Source organism: Pantherophis guttatus, chromosome 1, assembly GCF_059756535.1.
Source record: "Pantherophis guttatus breed Tessera chromosome 1, ASM5975653v1, whole genome shotgun sequence".
Lineage (NCBI taxonomy): Eukaryota > Metazoa > Chordata > Lepidosauria > Squamata > Colubridae > Pantherophis > Pantherophis guttatus.
In genome coordinates this window covers 206,915,640-206,937,581 of record NC_142063.1, presented here as the reverse complement: position 1 = coordinate 206,937,581, position 21,942 = coordinate 206,915,640, and the positions used below count along the sequence as shown (strand labels likewise).

Sequence of the window (21,942 nt, the reverse complement as noted above, 5' to 3'; positions counted from 1 at the left end):
GGCACTTGTTCAAAACAACATCGATCAATATTAATGCAATTAATTGCTGACCTCAAAATGAATTGTGACTTTCAAACTACAAAGTGGCATTCTAAGGGCTTCCCAAACGCCTCCACCAAAACCTCTCTGTCTCACTCAAGCCTGTCCATCAGCAACCACAGGGTTCTCAACAGAATCGTGAAAACAGCACCACAGCATTTGCTGAAAGCTTCAGCCCTTTCATACATATCTGTGAGGGTGTGCCAGATGTACGAAAGGATAGATCTTGCAGGGCGATGCCACAATGCTGCTTTTATCAGTTTGACACACACCCTTGCCTCAAGCCCTCAGTTGTAACAAACCCTGTCCCTTAGAAAAGATGGAAGATATTGTCTCCATTGGGAATATTTGCTTCGAGGCACACCTGACGTACTCTCAAAGGGCAGTTCTTGAAGGCTTCCCTTGTTGCTCCCTACATCAATAGAGAAGATCATGGGTGCATGTCCTGTATCTTCTCAGTGGTGCAATGAAATATCTGCAAGCACACAGCTGAGTTCAAAGAATACCAAGGACCCCCAGGGAATATTCCATATCATTTTGTTAAAAGGTAAACGTAAAGGTTCCCTTGCACATATGTGCTAGTCGTTCCTGACTCTAGGGGGCGGTGCTCATCTCTGTTTCAAAGCTGAAGAGCCAGCGCTGTCCAAAGACGTCTCTGTGGTCATGTGGCTGGCATGACTAAACGCCAAAGGCACCCGGAACGCTGTTACCTTCCCATCAAAGGTGGTCCCTATTTTTCTACTTGCATTTTTTACGTGCTTTCGAACTGCTAGGTTGGCAGAAGCTGGAACAAGTAAACAGGAGCTCACCCCATTATGCAGCACTAGGGATTAGAACCGCTGAACTGCCAACCTTTCGATTGACAAGCTCAGTGTCTTAGCCACTGAGCCACTGTGTCCCTCTCATTTTGTTGCTACCTTGTAAACATTTAAAGTTTTACAGCCCAAATATGATAGATTATTTTTCTTTTGTTACTTTACTATATAGAAAAAGAAATTGTGGAAAAAATACAAAAAGAAAGAAAAAGGAGGAAAACATTTTATTATACGAGAAGAGCTTAGTGTTTTAAACAACATTAAACCCTGACCATATGAAATATTATTATTAGTCTTCCCATTATGTTGATCAAGAGCCATCTCATAAATAGAGAGTAAATATATCCATCCATCCATCCAAGATTGTAAATCCAGAAAGAATTGTCTTTTCAGCATAAAGGTATACTTTTTTTAACATACCTCATCTCAGAAAATGCTTATTTCTTAATTCAGTGATAAATTTCAAATTTTTAGATGTGCGTATTTCCTTTCAGGATAAGTGAAATTATACAAATTACATAATCAGAATAAGCAGCAGCCAAAGAAATTAAAAACATAGGAAAGAACACGACAGCCAACTGAATCTAGTTTGCAGCCATACCATTCAATACATTTTTTAATATCTTTCAGTTCTTGCGATCCATCTTGCTTCCATCCCATCCATGCACCATTTTATAATTGGTTTTTGTGCTTTAATTTTTTCGACTCTCTCTTTTAGGAGATTTCATCAACTTCTCCAGCTACAGCCTCCTTAAATTTCTCTTTCCCTCACTTTATTCTTCCTCAAATAATTGCTTTGTGCTTCACTCATCATTCCTTTTCCTTTTATGACCAAACTATCTCAAGGTATTTACTACATTTTGTACTGGCTCAACATTCATTCATCACCCTTTCATTCTTGACTCTATCTCTCCTTACTTTATCATACACACTTAAGTACCGAATTCCCACTGCAGTCAATTTAATGTTTCTCCTTCAAGACTCAAATCTCAGCTCCAGATAACAAATCACTTAGGAGTGAAATACTAAAAAAATAATCAAATAGGAAACAAGTCTGATGTGAAGTTGAATACACACATACACACCATGCTATGAAGGATTAAATGCTGTAGGGCCATCAAACTAAACTTCAAAATATCAGCTTATTAACACTTTCCATGTACAGGAATTAAATTTAGTTGGAGTAGCGTTAATGTAAAAAAGGATCTAAGCTTGATTAAACTTTCTAGTCATAGTTATCTAATCCACAGATAAATTAAAAACATATTTAATACACTTATGGAGAACATCAGGGAATGTTTAGCAGAGCCATAGTAACAAATCCTATATAGTTAATAAAATGTTTAATCACAAGTATTAAAAATATCCTTCCAGCTCAATCATTTCTCATTCTGCCACAAATTTTAGAGACTCCTAATCTAAATTATTCTATCTCACACAGATTTTGAATTTCCATTAATATATACTTGATATATATTTGTTCTTCTGATCTAGAGTGAAGACCTTTCTCATGCAGGAAATATAAACTCCTAATAAAACAAATTAACTTTAATTTAACTTTAATTCTACAAAATTTACATTCTACAAAATGACTAAAGATGACACAAACAGAAAAAGTGCATATTAACAACCCAATATTTGAAGAAAAAGAAAAAAATATTCATTTAACTGAAACACACTCAAAACCAAAGAAGTTGAAAACTAAGAAATTTTAAAAATCAACAAAGAAATAAGAGACTTTTTTTTTTTAATTTGATTTATATGCCGCCCTTCTCTAGAGACTCAGGGCGGCTTACAATGCACTAAACAATAGCCTTCATTCTTTTGTATATTTATACAAAGTCAGCTTATTGCCCCCACAACTGGGTCCTCAATTTACCTACCTTTGAAAGGATGGAAGGCTGAGTCAACCTTGAGCCTTGGTGAGATTCGAACCTGCAGTAATTGCAGGCAGCTGTTCTTAATAACAGGGTGCTTTAGACCACTGTACTACCAAGGCTCTTGGTAGTAAAAGAAAATAGAAAGCAAAAGTTAAAAATTGGGAGGGGATAGAAACTATTTCTACTGGGGATTTCTTAGCTGACGTATATTGAAAATACAATAGAATATGATCTCCCACAGTCGTCCCATGTGTCTCTAAAAAATATGGACTGTAAAATTAAATTAAAATAAATTAAAATTAAATTCTGAAAAAGATGGCTACTTCTTTGCTGCAGGTGATCCCAGAATAATAAATTTTTCTATATCTTTTAGATCAGAAATTTTATTTGGCCTAATTATTTAAATCCTAATGCTGGACTCTGGAAGAGTTCTCCTTCCAGAGGTTGCGAGTGCTCCATCATTGGAGGTTTTTAAGAAGAGATTGGATAGCAATTTATTTGGAATGGTATAGGGTCTTCTGCTTGGACAGGGAGTTGGACTAGAAGACCTCCAAGGTATCTTCCAATTCTCTTATTCTGTATTCTGCATCTAGAGTATGCAGGGAGGAAGGGAGGAGAAGGTAAATGCAAAATCAAACCCAATGATGGGTAAATTGATTTCCTTCCAAAAGTTTTGGATTTTGATTCAAACTAGATTCAACCAACAAGGCCAGTGCAAGTGATCCTGAATTATAATGCAAAAAAATCTGAGAGGTGTCAGCTTTCATGTTTGCTCCTCCAGCCTAATCAAGGAACTTAAGCAGGTGACTACATATCTCTAGGCGGCCTTGGCAAAAGCAGCTCATGCCCTTGTCCTCTCCCAATTGGATTACTGCAATGCACACCACACAGGGCTTCTTTTGAAAAGTACTTTGAAAACTACACATGATCCAAAGTGCATCAGCTTGCTCACTGATGGATAAGATCTACTGTTCACATATTAATACAAATACTTTACCAGAATGCTTCCCGGTACAATTTAAAGTGCCAGTGTATGAATGGCTTTTTAAAAAAACACCCCAAAAAATTCTGTAAACTGCTTAGAGAGGGCTGTAAAGCAGTATAAAAGTCTAAGTGCTATTGCTGTTTAACTTGGCCTTTGGGTACCTACATAGTCACTGACTTCAGTGGTTCCTACTGATCCAGTAACATATGGATACTTAAGATTCCTCCCCCATATGAGATGTGACATCCAGAAGAAATGTTTATTGTTTTTAATCAGGAACCACCTCCCACCTAGTTTTATCACTACTGAGCTTTAAAGAAGCCTTAAATACTGAATAGTTTAGAAGGGCATTTATTTAATACCGGCCATCAATATGTCTTTTATTGTTGTTGTTACAGAAATGGGTGGTAAGAGTTTGACAGTTTTAAAAAAATTATTACTGTTCTTGTATTTCTATATTACTATTACCTTTATTTTGATTTATTGTATGCTGTCATGAGACTGGAAGGGTGCTTGTGAGCGTTAAGAAATACATAAAAGTGATACTGTCATAAAATATGGAAAACTATCTTGTTTCATATATCAAACATCTGACTTCTTGCCCCTGGAGTTTCAAGGATTCCCTTTCCCCTTGATAATTTGTACAGCTGTTAAAACAATACTATTCCACCATGCTTTTGCAAAAGATTAAAGGTTTCTACTGGCCATCTAGAGCAGGGGTCTCCAACCTTGGTAACTTGTGGACTTCAACTCCCAGAATTTCTCAGCCAGCTTTGCTCTGGGAGTTAGTCTTAAAGTTGCCAAGGTTGAAGACTCCTGATCTAGAGAATTTCTATTACTTGTATGTCTTTCTTTCATTTTGCTTTTTTATTCTGTTTGTCCACAACCTTGATTGTGTTAGCTTACAAAAAAAGTGAAATAATCGCATTTTCTCCGACTCTTTTACTGGTCACCATCTCTTAACTAGGAACACAAGGTTGATGAATGATCCAAGGCTGTTTGAACTTTCACCAGTCAGTATGCAAAGTACATGCTCCCCCTCCCTTTATTTCAGTTGTTTTGCATTTCTTTTAATAACCCTCAGAACAACTATTGGGAGTTCTAAAATGTTTTTTTATGAAATTAATTCTGAATTCATCTTGGCTGCAAAAACTCAGAATTTCGATGACAGCAAAGAACGGGGGGGGGGGGGACCTAACACTTTGGGGCTGCCTGATGGTCATCTGTAGTTTTACACAACCACAAATACAATAGCTCTAGGATAGGAAAAACAAAATTGAAAAAGGCATACTTGAGGACACCAAGTGGATCCACGTCACTGTCTTCCTCTTCTGTTTCCTTTTTGGCCTCCTGGCTTTTAAATGAACTGAACTGAGAAATGACATCAGGTATTTTTTCCTCTTTGAAAAAATCAAAGGCTTCGGTTTCGTCATCCTCTTCTTCCTTCTTGGGAAGGTTTTTACTCTTGACATCAATGACACTAGTGGATCTGGTTCCTGAAAAAAAGAGGCAGAGAAAAATTAATGCAGCGGTACACAATAGACACAGCTATTATTCCTCTACATGAGTATTACCAACAGCTACCCAGTATTCTTATACTGGAAGAAAATGGACCTTTTATATGTGAAAAACAGTATATTTCCACACCATGTAAATAATTTGTGGCAATAAATATATGTTACTTAGGGAACGTTCGAACCATAGTTTTCTATTTCCATATTCCCCAGAAAACAATCTGAAACTAACATTCTCACATCCAGAGAACATGTTACTGTGCATTTGTAGTATTATATTGGTAGGGAAGCAAACCAAAAGTATCCTCCATTAAATATTTGTGACAATGGGAATTTAACATAGATTTTAAGTGGAAACATTTTGCAAAGTTCCAAGAGTTGATCCATGGCCTATTTATTAAAACTTCACTCAGTGTAAAGAACATGTTTTTAATTTACCCAGAAATTCCAGTAACTCGGGGCTTGATGCGAGAGCCACATCTTTAGAAATCAAGCCCATAATCTCATTGAAGGCAGCTCTTCGTTCTCGAATATCAGATTCGCCAACAAAAAGCACTTTTCTTGGCAAAGGTGGTAGAGAGGTTTGTGGGTAACGTGTGACAAGTTTTTGATAAAACTCATCAATATCACTGTACTTCTTAGAAACCTGTAACGTAGGGAGAAAAATATTCATTTTTTAAGTGACAGGCATAAACATGCAACAGACCAGACTAACAATTCTGAAAGAAGATACAAGATTTCCCACACATCATATGTGGGCAATTACGCTAGGCCAGGAATAAGTATGGTCAATATTTTCAGGGCTTTTTTTTTTGTGTGTGACCTTGAGTAAACTACACAAATGCGTTAAGCCTCTCAGAAGTTTAATAGATCTCTTTTAAATTTTATATCTTAACACACAACTAAAGGTGCCAATTTATTGCCAATCTTGAGTGGTGCTGTGGGTGAGATAAATAGATCTGTGCCATTTCCCGTAGATTTCCATTCTTGCAGTACGTGAACTTGGTGATTTCAACATATTGGACTATTAATATTCTAAAACTGATTGTATCACCTAGAGGAAAGGCTTGGGAGAAATGGGTCTTTAGTAGGCATCTAAATCGAATAGGATATGCTTCCAAATATTGGTGATGAGGAAATTATTCTAAATATTGGTGAATCATTCCAAAGAGTAGATACCAGTATAAAGTTCACTTGCAAGTTACAGTAAGATGATACTCTAAAACAGGGTGTCAAACTTGATTTCACTGAGGGCAGCATCAGGATTGTGTTTGACCTTGGGGGGGGTGGGGAGTGTTGCCGGGGGTGTGGTCAGGGTGGGCATGGCCAGCTTGACATCACTCGTGTTGGGGACGCCTGTGGTGGCCCCGGTTTTCGGTTGCAATAGCCTCCTGAAGCCCTTTTCAGGCCCTCCCGAGCTCCATTTTCACTGGCAGAGGCACCACGGGCTGGTCCTTCACTGTTTCCAGGGCAGGCCCACCGGCCAGATCTAAGCACCCCGCGGGCTGTATCCGGCCCGCAGGCCTTGAATTTGATACCCCTGCTCTAAAAGAACATAATCATATGTATGCCCCAGTGAGTACTGGCAAGAATCAGGACAGTGATCAGGGCCCCAGGCAATTAGTTCTTTTGGATCCAGAGACAAAAAACAGCCTACTGAATAAAGGGTTTTGAAGGTTTATTATTAGCTCGAGCTAACAGATCTAAAAGCAAGCATAAAAAACAAGCAGGTTAGCTAAAATGAGCTCTAAATTTCTAGATTTTTCTTAATATGAAGGAGAAATCAAAATATGTCACTAAACTATCTGGAATAACCAAAAAAAAAAAAAACCTATTATTTTTTCAAATGCTAAGACCTATAGCAGATGTGATAGAATTAATGTGGTATCGTTAGAGTAATATTTTTGTTCTCCCACTTTTTTTTTTTAATTGGAGAATTTGCTTCTTTTTTCAAGAGAAAGGATATCAAGGGCACAACAGATCTATTTGACTGGTATTTGAAACATTACAGGATGTTTTAGAGAGCCGTCACCAGCCTTTCCATAGAACCTTGCTGGTAGAATTGTGCAGCCTTTGTGAATTACAATAAAGGGGAAGGGGCTAAGAATCATATGGGCTACCTACCCTTGCCACAAAAGGTGGGTGATCTCCATTAAGCATCTCTTGGGCCCAGGAAGGAGAGTAAAATACTATTGGTTACAGCCTCTGCTTAGATCTTAGGTGAGGAATATGCTCAGCAAAGAGTTTTGAAAGACCACATGAATTCCATCCTATTATGGTCATACTAAGGGCCAGTGTAAATGGAACAAAAAGTGAATAACACAAAAGACTCTCTTCATAAATAAACATTTTGCTTCTGATAGTGAGTGGTCAGTCAGGTTTTTCAGAATTCATAGAAGCTAAGACAAACTTCCTCCACTCCTATCCTCATATCCTCAGTTGCTTTGGCAAGGGAGAAACAGAATGAAATGAAGGAAAGGATGGGTACATACTAGCGTGTGTTGCAGATTAAGGGAAAGGGGAACTATTGCCCAAAAGGCCATTTTTGCCTCCATGACTAAAACATGGCTTTATAAATAATTTACAGGATGGAATGGAAGGGGTATTTATCACTTTTGCTGACTACCACAAGCCTCAGGAGTTTTGCCTTAGAGGACAAGTTTACATTATAAAGTTATTTTGACAGATTAAGCCCCGAGTCTGTTCCATCAGGACTATGTTCAAGTGTGATGAATATAAAGTCCAACATTTCGGTTGGATAAATCAAATGCAAAGGTACAGAACTGGAGACGTAAGGTTTGGCAGTAGCATATGTAAGAAATATCACCAGGTGAACATGAGTAAGTGTATAGTACAAGAGCTGAAAAGTTGGTCCATAGAAACATGGGCATACCGCATCCATTACAGGAGGTAGTAGTTTTATTGTGTGCTCTGTGTTGGAAAAGTGTCTTGGAAAAGTGTGTTGGAGTTGTGTGCTTAGTTTGGGGAACTGCACTTTAAAAGAGAAATGGAGTGAGTTCGGAGAAGAACAACTAGTGTTCTGGCAGCCAATCTCTGTAAAGGAAGAATTATATCAGGCACATTTAGATAGCAAAAGGGAAGATTAGAAGAGCTATGACAGCAGTATACAAATATCTAAAATACATCACATGCATAAAGGAGACCGACCACCTGTTCTCTGCTGAAAGTGAGCAGGATAAAGATCAATGGTTGAAAATACTGTATTTTTAAGCAGGAAGATTCAGGAGGAATACTGAGGAATTTCCTGATAGGAAGAAGTGTTAAGCAGTAGAACTGCCTATCAAAAGCAGTGGTGAGCACTGGGAGATTTCAATCAGGGGCTGGATGGCATTTGCTTGAGATTTTATTGATTCCTACACTGAACAAGGAATTGGACTAGAGGCCTAAACCAGCCTTTCTCAACTTTTTTTTCCCCCTGGAGGAACTTTTGAAATAATTTTCAAGTGACAGGGAACTCCTGTATAAAAATAATTATATCTACATCTCACAGAACATCTGCAGCAGAGGTGGGTTTCAGCAGGTTCTGACCAGTTCTGGAGAACCGGTAGTGGAAATTTTGAGTAGGTCGGAGAACCGGTAGTAAAAATTCTGACTGGCCCCGCCCCCATCTATTCTCTGCCTCCCAAGTCCCAGCTGATTCGGGGGAAAATGGGGATTTTGCAGTAACCTTCCCCTGGAGTGGGGTGGGAATGGAGATTTTACAGTATCCTTCCCCTGCCATGCCCACCAAGCCATACCCACCAAGCCATACCCACCAAGCCACGCCCACAGAACCGGTAGTAAAAAATTTTGAAACCCACCACTGATCTGCATGATAAGTAAGCAGAGTCACAGGAAGTAAAAATCCCTACCACTACAAACTTTAGCTCTCTGTGGCACAGGAAGTTAAAAGAACAAATGTTTTTTTTTTAAAATCATGATCTCTTGTGGAATCCTAGGGTTCTGCAGAACCCCATTGAGAGAGGCTGTTTAAGAAGATCCCCTTAAGATAAGACATTGTTTAATTCTACTGCCTCTTTCTGGAGTTGTGATCTGTTACAACTATTAACTCCAGCAATGTTCACAAAGAATACTCTGAATAAAGGCTCCATTGTCCACTGATAATTTATAAGCTAACTGAAGAAGTAAAGCCATTTTGTGGCTAAAAGGCAACTAAACAAGACTGAAAGCAAAGATAAAGCAGTATTTTAAACGTTGTATTGAGTCATGCTGTATCCTATAGTTCAGAGCAGCATTCATCTCATCAGAGAAACAGAACTAGATGGCGCAGTGGCTAAGACACTGAGCTTGTCGATCAGAAAGGTCAGCAGTTCGGCGGTTCGAATCCCTACTACAGGTCTCCTGCGTGAGCAGGGGGTTGGACTAGATGACCTCCAAGGTCCTTTCCAACTCTTTTACTGTTACAAATATAAAATCTTTGTTTCAAACATTAACCTGTAGCTTGTTTACAGAATTAAAACTTATTCTATAACATTATAAAAATCTTTTTACCTTACGTTATAGAATAAACCTAAGTTACATACAAATGTAGGAAAACCCTTTGGTTTCAAATCAGAGCAAAATGTTACACAACTGTCAGAGAAGCATCAATGGTTCTGTTTAGCATGAAATCATGATTTCAGATTTCAGACTGACATCCTGCCAACATGACTAGAGTTTCAACAGTGCTTGAGCGCCCTCTACTGGAACTGACCATGTTATCCCAATCAAAAGAAAGGAAATCTGATTTTCTTCATTTTGCTACAGAAAATCCATGTCTTTCAAATTAATATCAAAGCAGCTGAACGGAATAAGTGTGCAGAAGGTGTTTATGGTCTGAGTGATGTTTCTCAAGCTGTGTAAATCTGACAGTCATTACACTACTCTGTAGTGTTGCATTGCACTTTGCATTTTGGGATCTTGTACTACTACTGAATGGGACACGGTGGCTCAGTGGCTAAGACGCTAAGCTTGTCGATCGAAAGGTTTGAATCCCTAGTGCCGTATAATGGGGTGAGCTTCCGTTATTTGTCCCAGCTTCTGCCAACCTAGCAGTTCGAAAGCACATAAAAATGCAAGTAGAAAAATAGGGACCACCTTTGGTGGGAAGGTAACAGCGTTCCATGCACCTTTGGCATTTAGTCATGACAGCCACATGACCACGGAGATGTCTTCAGACAGCTTTGAAATGGAGATGAGCACCTCCCCCTAGAGTTGGGAATCACTAGCACAAATGTGTGAGGGGAACCTTACTACTACTGAAGCAGCACTTGAACGTTTCTTCCTCAATTCTGGTTATCTAGAACAGCATAACCAATATTTCTCCAATTAAAGTAAATCCAAACTGACATTGCTCATTAATTGGCTTACAACAAAATGCATACAACAGCAACATACAGTAAGTACAAACGCATACAATACAAAACACAACCCCATAGGCTCCAACATCAAATACCCAATAATATTATCTCTTCAAAGAACTTTGAAAACTTTGCTTTTTTTCCCAAGATGTGGCTTAGGCAGAGGTGTATATCCATCTGAATAGGAGTGTGTTTAATAAAGTTGTAGTATGATTGTTTCCCACAATTATGGCCCTCTTTTATTTCCTTATTTTCTTTATTAATGTCATCTATTTGGGTTGTTTTAATATGTACAGATTTATAATTTAAATTTATAAAACAGCTCTGTTGGGCAACCTTATACATTTAAATTATTAATCTGACTGGCAGTTTACCAAATACAGTGGGATTTAGTGCAGACCACAACAAGATTTCACTTTAGAGAATCTCACTTATTTCCAGGACTGGCTTTTCAAAAGATTATGATGAGCCAGATTTCTCAACCTTGACAGCTTAATACAAAGAAAAGAATACTTTCAGAGGAATTCATAAGTGGTTTTGAGAACAGGAGCTGGGAACCTATGGCAACTGCTGGAAAATTACCAACAAATACAGAATACAAAGTACTTCAGATGGTTTTGTACACTCTGGCTCACTCTGATTGGCTGAGCTCTGTGAATTCTTAGTAATGGCCATTCTGCCTGGGGAATTCTAGGAACTGAAGTCCAAACAGCTGGAGGACTCCCAAGTTAGGAAAAATTAACTTTGGACTTTCATTTGGCCTTGTTACAGAATCTGTTGTGTAAAGAGTAACACCAAGTCAGCTTTAACTCTTACATTGGGATTTAAAATTTCACATTTAATCTTACAGGACTGAAGATTAAAACAAGCAAAATCCTTCCATGTAGAATGTAAGCATATCAGAGAGAAATTCCCCCAACAATCCAATTGTCAAGGTAATAAAGCATCCAGTCATCATATGCTGCCTGATACAGGTAGTCCTCGACTTGCGACAGTTCATTTAATGACCGTTCAAAGTTACAACGGCACTGAAAAAAGCGACTCATGACCGTTTTTCACCCTTATGACCATTGCATTATCACCATGGTCATATGATCAAAATTCAGACACTTGGCAACTGACTCATATTTATGACCATTGCAGTGTCCTGGGATCATGTGATCCCCTTTTGTGACCTTCTGACAGGCAAAGCCAATGGGGATTCTCAAAGCCTGGATAGCTCAACAGACAGAGCTCTGTAATTTAACACCAGCTGTCTGCAATTAAAAGTAAGATCGAATCTCACCAGGCTCAAGGTTGACTCAGCCTTCCATCCTTTCTAAGGTAGGTAAATTGAGGACCCAGTTTGTGGGGGCAATAAGCTGACTTTGTATAAATATACAAAAGAATGAAGGCTATTGCTTAACGCACTGTAAGCCGCCCTGAGTCTTCGGAGAAGGACGGCATATAAATCAATTTTTTTTTAAAAAAAGCCAGATTCTCCTAACAACCATATTACTAACCTAACAACTTCAGTGATTCACTTAACAACTGTGGCAATAAAAGTCATAAAATTGGACATAACTACAAATGTCTCACTTAGCAACAGAAATTTTGGGCTCAATTGTGGTTGTAAGTCGAGGATTATCTGTATAGCCCAGATCCAATGTTACCCTTTTGCTAAGACCAGGCATGTGCCTAATACTTCATGAGAAAGGACTTTGGTGGCACTGCCATTAGCTATGAAGCTTCAAAAATCATACATAGCTTTATTCATATTCTATTCCACACACAAACAAATAAATGATTTTACTATGTTTGGATTTTGTCTTTTATTTCTTTTTCCCCTTTTAATTTTATTTGGGTTCCTTTATTATTGATCTATTTTCATATTATAATTCATAATATATTTTTAATGTATGTTGCCTGGAATGAAATTAATAAATTTTGTTTCTCATTGTTATGATGAGAACTCTTAATAGAATTATGCACAAAATACATTTACAAATGATTTCATTACCATAAACTGAACGTTGTCCTCGGGTTTGTGCTTGGCAGATTTGAACACAGCCAGTTGGGTAACTACTAAAATATTATATTCCACATGCCCAGACATCATCTTTCCTCGTATTTCTTGGTACTCTGGGACTGACAGATCTATTCCTGTATGGCCATTCTGAAGAGGTCTGCAGAGGTAAAAACATGAATTTCAAAGATAGACTATGTTTTCTTAATTCTCACACTGGTTTTTGACTGATATGTTTTCAGATCTGGGGGGGGAGGGGAAGAGATATCATTTGAAAGTAAAAATTACACAATAAGCTGCAATAGTTGCCTAATTTAATTATGGAGATTCTATAAATTAAGTAACCAAAACTTTCCAGCAACACCTTTGTACCAGTTCACAATTGTAATGGCAACCGTAATGCTACATTAGCTGCACGGGCTTCCATTTCCTTTCCAGGTGCTGATTATCATTTTAAAGTCCTACATGCTACAGGCCCAGGTTACTTGTGGGGCCACTACTCTCTGAGGATATCTGTCCATCCAATGAGGTTAGACAGTCCTCTCCCTTAAATGTTATCATCTGTTGGAACTTAGGTGGTGTGCCTTCTCAGTGGCTGCCCCAGACCTTTAGGACAGCCTCCCATTGGAAATCAGAGAGATCCCTACGCTTTTAGCCTTCTGGAAGACTGTGAAGAAGGAAGGACAACTCAGGAGTCAAAGCTGAGATAGATTTTGATCAACTTTATGCAAACGTGATATAAGGATGTAAACTTCAGTGGCTGTTTTAAGTGCATAGCTCAATCCCTATATTTCCTAATATTTATTATTATCATTCAGACAGAAATGATTTTATTTATTTATTTATTTATTTATTAAATTTCTATACCGCCCTTCTCCTTTCGGACTCAGGGCGGTGAACAGCCAAGAATAAAACATTTGTACACAAAAGTTAAAATAGTTTTAAAATAATTAAAGTTTGGCCCATAATTTAAAACATTTCAATTAAAATCAGTATCAATTTTAAAAACCAATATAAAATCAGGCCAGCCCGGCTAACTGAAAGAAATAGGTTTTAAGGGCCCGACGAAAAGTCCGGAGGTCTGGGATCACTCGTATCTCTGGGGGTAGATTGTTCCAGATTTTAAACTATTTCAGTCAACTCTATGTATTTGTTATGGTCGTTGAAATAATATATTGCATGATCTTGATTTTTTTAATAGAAATAATTATCTTAGAACGTATAAAGGATAACCCAACAACCATAAATCTGTATTACACAAAGACAGGCCAAGGCTTATTTTTGGGCTGAAGAGCTACATAAACTGACTCCCTTCTGAACATTCATTAAATAAGGAACTGGGAATCAGTAACAAATGTTACTTTCTTAAATCAGTTCTCAAGCACAAACTATGTGTTTGCCTTCAAGAACCTGCACCCTTCCACCTACACCTATCTTGTGATGCAGAACATCTCCTGCACGATGTTGTCATTTGGACTCTGGAATTCTGTTTTTCACAACACCTGCATGTTTTAGTACACCAATACATGTTTTCCACAACTAAGCCCCTTTCATTCCAACTTGGTTAGATCTATGATGACGGCAGAAAAACATCTCAGAAAATGCAGTGGCTAATTTTTGTCCATGCTGTTGCCAAGAAAACTGGCAAAGTTAATTTGTCTGTTTACGTCACCTTAAAGTTTGACCTGAGGGCATCGTCACCTTAAGCCTAACCACACGTAAACAAGTTATCTGTATTTTCCATTCCCCTTTTCTCTCTCTCCACATTAGAGGATGCAAACAGAAGTTCTCTCCAGCAAATATTGATGGCAGTTCAGTTTAAATAGCTATGAGGAAGGGATCCTTGTGAATTAACCCAAGCTTAATCCAAGTTTCCTATTCATTTTTGTCAATAAGCAATGCAGATAGCAGTATGCATAAATATCAGCATTAGTTTAACAGAGGTTTATTTATATCCTATTTTTATAAATAACTTAAGATGGCAAACATACCTAATACTCCTTCCACCTATTTTCCCAAAAACAACCCTGTGAGGTGATTTGGGCTGAAAGAGAGTGACTGGCCCAAGGTCATCCAGTTGGCATTCATGTCTAAGGCAGGTCTAGAACTCACAGTCCCCTGCTTTCTAGCCTGGTGCTAGGGCTATACTGGCTCTACCAGACCAAGTTGGCTTCCATATATAATGTATACGTTTGCAATAACATAAAGGAAGTCATTGGATTGAAGGAATGAAGTAAATCTTGGAAGGGGAGAAATCATGACTCTATAAATACTGCAGTGCCTGAATCCCCATCATCCAGTGCAATGGTGAGGGATGCTGGGAACTGTAATTCAGCAACCAGGGTTTCCTTAAAAGAAATAGTATCTTGAGCTTGCTAGGACCTCCACAGGCACTTTCAGGACAGGTTCTTTTTGTGGGGGGGAAGAACAATAAACAGCTACAAAGATGTCAAAGGAAAAAAATGAGTTGAATTTTAGCAACACAACTTTGGACTTCATACAAACGAGCCTTTTAAGTTGAGAGGCAAAGAAAGGCAGCATAAAAATGGCAAAATCTAGAGCTGCTTACTTATTTCTTATTTCTTTTGCACTTTTTAAACTTATTTCTTTTGCACTTTTTAACAGTAACCTGAGAGACCGAAAGCTAGTGAGCAAACCCCTTTGGAGCCTGCCAATATGTTTAGGCGCAACCGAGTAAATTTTGCCTGAGCAGACAAGTTTAAGACTGTTCAGAAAGAAAGAAAATATAGGGAGTCCTCGACTTACAACTCCAACTGAGCCCAAAACTTATGTTGCTAAGTGAAACATGTGTTAAGTGAGTCTTGCCCCCATTTGACAGCTTTTTCTTGCCACGGTTGTTCAGTGAATCCTTGCAATTGTTAAGTGAGTCACACAGCCGTGAAGTGAATCCGGCTTCCCCATTGTCTCTGCTTGTCAGGCGGTCGCAAAAGCTGATCACACCACCCCGGGGAGACTGCAACCGACGGTCGTAAATATGACCCAGTTGCTAAGCGTCTGAATTTTTGATCACACGGCCATGGGGATGTGGCAACGGTCGTTAAGTGTGGAAAAAACGGTCATGGGTCCCCTTTTTCAGCGCCCTTGTCACTTTGGTTACTAAATGAAGTGACGTAAGCCAAGGACTACCCGTAGTGCTCAAAGGCTTTGTCTTCCTTGCTTTTTTTTTTTTATCTTCCAAAAGAAACAGACCAAGGTAAACTTTGGGATGGGGGAGGAAAACAGCGAGGGCATATTATGGGTAGAAAAAACACCCCTCAACGGGTTTAACCAAGCCAGCTTTACTGGGAGAGGCAAAGAATTTGTGGGAAATGGAGGGAAAAGGGGGGGGGGAGGACAGGCGAGAGACGCGGCAACAGCTCCTCCTAGCGGCGAAAAGTAATTTAAAAAACTAAAAGCAAAGGGAGGCAAGGGGAGGAATGCAATGAGGGGCGGGCAAGAGAGACGACTTCCTTGGGTCAGAAAAGTAGGGCCGCTGGAGGGGAAGGGCGGGTTGGTCCCTCTTTGGCTTCAGTCAGCTGTTCCCAGGGGCGGTACCAGGCCGGGGACATTCATCTGATGGGCAAAGGAAGTCCTGACTTGGACGGGGAGGGCTTTGCAAGTTGTTTGTCTCCGTCTCTGCCCTCTCAGCCCCGGAGAAACCCTGCAGAAAAGCGTTGGGAGAACGGGGGAAAGCGATACAACCGGGATACAACGCCCCCTCCACCCCCTCATCCCTCCCCTCTGCCTTCTTTACCTAGTGGTGACGAACACGGTAGGCCCCGGGCTCTGTTGCATGGTGTCCCGCCCTCCGTGGCTTTCTCTTGCGGCCAGGCAAAGGCGCAACGATTTTTGCCTTGCAAAGCTGCTTTGTGTTGTGTTGCAAGCCTGGGAAGAGGAGATCCCGGAAGAAATGACACAACGATCCCCTTCCGTCTTTTCTTTTCCCGAACTTAATTGGCTTGCACGATCTTCCCCCGTTTCGATTCCGTTTGCCCTGCTCTCCCCTTTGCCGCTGAGTTTCGGCCAACCAATTAAAAGTTGGCCGGGATTTTAAAAGGGAACGCCCGTAGTCGGCAGGATTCGAACCTGCGCGGGGAGACCCCAATGGATTTCTAGTCCATCGCCTTAACCACTCGGCCACGACTACTCCTAGTGGTGGAAGTCTTGTAAGGCGACATTTTTAAATTCCTCCGTTGCACGAGAATGAAATACGTAGAGCAAAAGGCAAGGAGTGGCCTTTGTGCGGCCGCGGCTTAAACCAGGATGGCTTGCAAGGCTTAACAAAAGGCGGAGAAGTATAGCGAATGCGGTCGGTGTGTAGGTTTAGCTGTACTTTTTTTTTTCTTTTCTTATTTCATACCTTTAATTCATTCGGCATTTTCGAGCTTTGCATAGCATTACTTGCAAAGGCAGAGAGCTGCTTTGAATAACAAGTTCAAAATATATGAAAATATAATGCATCCCTCTAAAAAATTACCTATTTAATCACTAACTGCCTAGTAACAGACTTGTAAAATTAGTGTTATTTCCCGTGATTGAAAAATACTATCGGACCTTTTCTCATATAAACTATATGATCATTGTAGGTATTCTGTAGGTATTCTGTATTCTGAATGAAAATCTGTATGCAGGGCAGTTGACCTTCCTTTGCCTCAAGCAGAAAAGATTCTTGATCCAGTCCTCTTGATATGACCCAATTTCATCGAACAAGTTCTACTCAGTCTGACAACCTTTCTTTTCATGCTAGAGTACATGAAGTGAAGCAGGTGGAAATTGGGCTGAATTTACTCACCTGGGACAAGGATTCCTGATAGCCCCCTCCTTTGAAAATTAACTTGCCTGGGCGAGAGAAGAGGGTAGGTGGGTAGGTAGATTAGGGAGGGAGTTTAGGGAGGGAGGGAGGGAGGTTGGTAGGAAGATAGAGAGAGAGAGAGAGAGAGAGAGATGATGGATGGATAGATAGATGATGGATGGATAAATAGATGATGGATGGATAGATAGATGATAGATGATAGATAGATAGATGATAGATAGATAGATGATAAATAGATGATAGAAGATAGATAGATGATAGATGATAGATGATAAATAGATAGATGATAGATGATAGATTGATTGATAGATAGATAGATAGATAGATAGATAGATTGATAGATTGATAGATAATAGATAGATAGATGGATGATAGATGATAGACGATAGATAGATTGATAGATTGATAGATAATAGATAGATAGATAGATAGATAGATAGATAGATAGATAGATAGATAGATAGATATTGATTTCAACTTGGACACCCTTTGACTGCCAGCAAATCTTGACAAATCACAATGATTAAAAAAAGCCTGTAACTATACTATTAAGCAGGGGAGGGAGGGAATGTTTAAAAGCATATTTCCAGGGTCTCAAATAGATGGAAGTGCTTGATTTGGAGGCACCAGGAGCATGTCATCCCTGACAGGTTGAACCAGCCAGGGTGATATCATGGGAAATAGACAGTCCCTCAAGGTCCTGTGGCAAGTAGGGCTTTATAAGTCATAACAGAACCTTGAATAGCACCCAGAAGCAAACTACCAGCCGGTGCAGTTCTCAAAGCAGGCGTGTGACATAGGTATACCAAGCCATGATCATCACTGCCCATGCTGCTGCATTCTGGACCAGCTGAAACTCCCAAGCTTATTTATTTATAAGATTTGTATAGCTGCTCATCTTAGACCACAAGTCTGGGCAGCTCACAACCACAGTAATACTACAAGAACCATAAATTAAAAACCCAGTGCCTCAACAGTCCTCCCGGAATGCTCCAACAGCCATCCCATAGGGCCCCCATCACTCTACCTCAATGCCTGGGATATTGGAAGGCTAGAAGATTGGGTGCATGTTTCATAAGGTAGGGGAGCCACTGAAAAAGCACATTTCGGAGATCCCACTAGATAGCAAGATTTTAGGGAAGGGACCCGCAGGAAGCCCACCTATCTACCATAATGGGATAAGCAGCCCTTTCCCATTCTTCTAATTGTATACTGTGTCCAATGTTTCTTGCCCATGCTATCATCTGTCCTTTAACCAGTTCTGCTAAATCAGAAGAACGGGAAAGGGTATAGGAAAACAATTACAGTATGACAAAATCAGTAGCATATAAGGAGAATCATTATAAAATGTGGTACAGATGGTATCTAGCTCCTTCAAGACTAGCAAAAATGTACCCGAATGTAAAATCTGTTTGCTGGAAATGTAAACAAGCTTTCTTCCATGCCTGGTGGCTTTGCCCGGAAATCAAGAAATATTGGAGGAAAATAAAAACATGGATAGTAGAAATAATAGAGCAAGAAATTGAATTAGAACCAGAAATCTTTTTATTAGGCATGATTAAAGGGAACATTAGAAAAGACATAAAATATCTAACATTACATATAATACGGCAGCTAGATTGGCACTAGCACAATTGTGGAAAACAGATCGTTTGCCAACGGACCAGGAGGTAATTCAAAAAAATTATACATGTTCAGAAATGGACAAATTAACCTTAGAATTAAAAGACAAGGAAGACTCAAAATATTTTAAAGTATGGAATAGATGGTACAAGTGGATAAATCAAAAGGGATAAGCAGATACCCTTTAGGAGAGGCTATCTTCAAGGGCAGTCCCATGTATAGTGCATTACAGTAATCAAGCCATGAGATGCCTAGGATGTGAGTGATTATCTCAAGGGTCTTCCAATTATAGGAAAGGGCAAAACTGGGCAAAGGATTTCCTGGCCATCTGCATATCAAGCAGGAGCTACAAGTGAAGGAGTGAAGGAAAATCAACTACAAGTGAAGGAAAATCAACTACAAGACCAATTATCTCTGCAACAATGTTTCCTGAAAAAGGAAAGGTGAAGACAGGAAAAATAAACTGTTTAGAAGTAATGGGTCCAAGGACAGGCTCTTAAGGAAGGGCACAATTATTTTCTCAAAAGAGAAAATTTATATCGACGTTGTTGGCAAAAACTTAACACTTTTAGGAAAGACATTTTCTTACAGTGTATAATAATCAGTGATATAGTGAAATTAATAGTTTGACTTTAAATCTTCTGTTAAATATACTGAATTAACACCTTGATTATTAAAACTTCAATAGATGCAAGATTAGGTCTCCCTTTTTTAAAAAAAAAAAACCTAATGTGTCATCTTACTGATATCTGATTTCACCTTCATGACATATGAGTGAGGTGTCTTATTTGAAGACAATCATTATTGTTGCTCTTAAGCATAATCCTTCTCACATGGTGACTCATAAGATTGACGGGTATGCACAGAACATAAGGCCTTCTGGGTCCTGCGAATTGTGCCAAGCTTCTTTTATGCATGCCTTAATCAACTAATAAAGGCCTTTCTTTGTAAAACTGCCCTCGGTTGATTTTATAATTAGCTTGTGTGTCAAATGGAGGTTGTTATGCCTTCTTGCTTGTACACCACTTTGTGGGAGCATAGCTATGAAACAGCAGGAAGACATTCTTTTTTTAAAACAATGATCTTATGCATGACAGGTATTCAAATCTGTTCTTTAACATGAATTTCCTTATCCACAGGCTGGAGCCTGGACAACTTTTCATTTTGATGCATATAAGAGGTAGCACAAAAGTCTAATACACTGCTGTTATCTAGTAAGCCTCCAAATTTTTGCAGCTGAGATCTGGTACCCCTAATCTACAATGAATCCAAAACTGGTGTTTCATTAAAATCATTAAAAAGGTGGGGAGGGTGGGGGTAGGTAGGATCTGTTGTTACTCGATCAACCACCTATGTCATAAAGTGAGGGCCCAATCATGTCTGTATTTAAGCTTCCCAGCATGCCTTGCAAGAATCCTTAGTTCAATTTGATATTAACTCTGCCAACCTGCCTATCTGGATGTTCTCATTCACTCCATCTAATAAAATATAAGGCACAAATGAAGCATTAATAAAAGCTCTTTCCCCTGTTCTGGACTGCACTAATTTTGTCTGAAATGAAATCTTGAAAACTAATAACTGGCCTCTATTTTTTTTCTCTGGCACCAAGGTAAACTACTCTTTAACGTTTTGAACCTATATTGTTCACCTGGTTTTTTGTTGTTTTAACACAAAACTCTATTTAGTTGTTACATCTTCCACTTCGTCACAACACATTTCTTCTTCTCTGACAGATTGCTAGGTCGTACAGAACAATTAAAGAGAATCTGTAGCTATAGAATACTTTAATTGGTAGTCCAAAATTAACTCTGTGCACAGAAGGTATGATTGGGAGGGAAGGAAGGGAGGCAGGGAGGGAGGGAGGGAGGGAGGGAGGGAGGGAGGGAGGGAGGGAGGGAGGGAGGGAGAGAAAAAGAGGGAAAAGAAAGAAAGAAAGAAAACCAGCAAGAATCAGTGTTCCTTAAGGCTGCAGTCCTATCTGAGAAATAGACCCCACTGGCTTCCATAATAATATTTCTGGATTTTCACTTTGTAGGATTCCAGAGGTTACACAAATACTGGGAATATTTCCAAAGAAATGATACTTCATTTACCTTACAGGTAAATGCTAGATAGGTACATGTGGAATTACAAAAGCAGAACAAACAACATTTATGTACCTGGGTTTTGTCAGAATCTTTAACCATTAGAAAACTAAGGTTGTGCGTGTGAAGTAACATTGTTAGCATAATATGTAAGAATGACCAATCGAGTATAAATTGTTCAGAATAATATACTTGATTACAAAAAATAATTATAATTCTATTAATGGAAGATCTCAAGCCCAATCCAGAGCAGTATAATGAACTAGAAATGACTTAAATTGTGTACTCACAGCAACCAAACTAGTGTAGTCTGTTCGTACAATAATTTATTCTTTACAAGGAACAGATCTGGAAGATGCAATAGATAGTATGAGACACCAGATGATGCTGTTTCACAGGCTATGAACAAAGTCTGACTTCTGTCTGTGATCTTTTGCATCGACTCTGCCAATCAAGAGGAGTCCATTTGTATTCTGAAGCTTTCCTGGTTAATTTGTGTGAAAAGGTTTAATAGAAGTAATTCTTTTCTGTGGACTTCCTCTCCATTATAAGGAAAGTCTTGCCTTCTTCATCAAGTTAGTGCAAGTGAGTGGAATAGTGAACTTGCATTGCAGCTAAACTTCCAGGCTATGATGTCACTTTCTAACAGCACCTAGGTCATATTAAATTTTTAACCTTTGACAAAATCCGCCCATAATCATTATCACCCATAGTTCAGCTCAGAGTGTTTTCATTCAGATTCTCCCTTCAGTTCAAAACAAAACATGTTTTAAAAAAATACAATGATTATCAATAGAGAAGGTTTGTACTGTGGAGTTCTTGGA

General features: G+C 39.0%; 1 protein-coding gene and 1 non-coding gene across 2 annotated transcripts in view; both read right to left on the bottom strand.

Annotated features, from left to right (window-relative positions):
• The window catches only part of HS1BP3 (HCLS1 binding protein 3), a 44,177-nt gene extending 27,425 nt beyond the window's left edge, over positions 1-16,752 (bottom strand). Inside the window, exons 1-4 of the mRNA XM_034432187.3 lie at positions 16,353-16,752; positions 12,593-12,758; positions 5,672-5,879; positions 5,011-5,215 (exon numbers count right to left, since the gene is read on the bottom strand). Coding sequence (XP_034288078.2) covers positions 5,011-5,215; positions 5,672-5,879; positions 12,593-12,758; positions 16,353-16,393 — 620 coding nt within the window. The 5' untranslated portion in view covers positions 16,394-16,752. The remainder of the gene's footprint in view (positions 1-5,010; positions 5,216-5,671; positions 5,880-12,592; positions 12,759-16,352) is intronic.
• On the bottom strand, positions 16,664-16,745 carry TRNAS-AGA (transfer RNA serine (anticodon AGA)). Its single transcript has one exon. It is a non-coding gene; the product is annotated as a tRNA-Ser (tRNA).
• Positions 16,753-21,942: the final 5,190 nt, after the last annotated feature.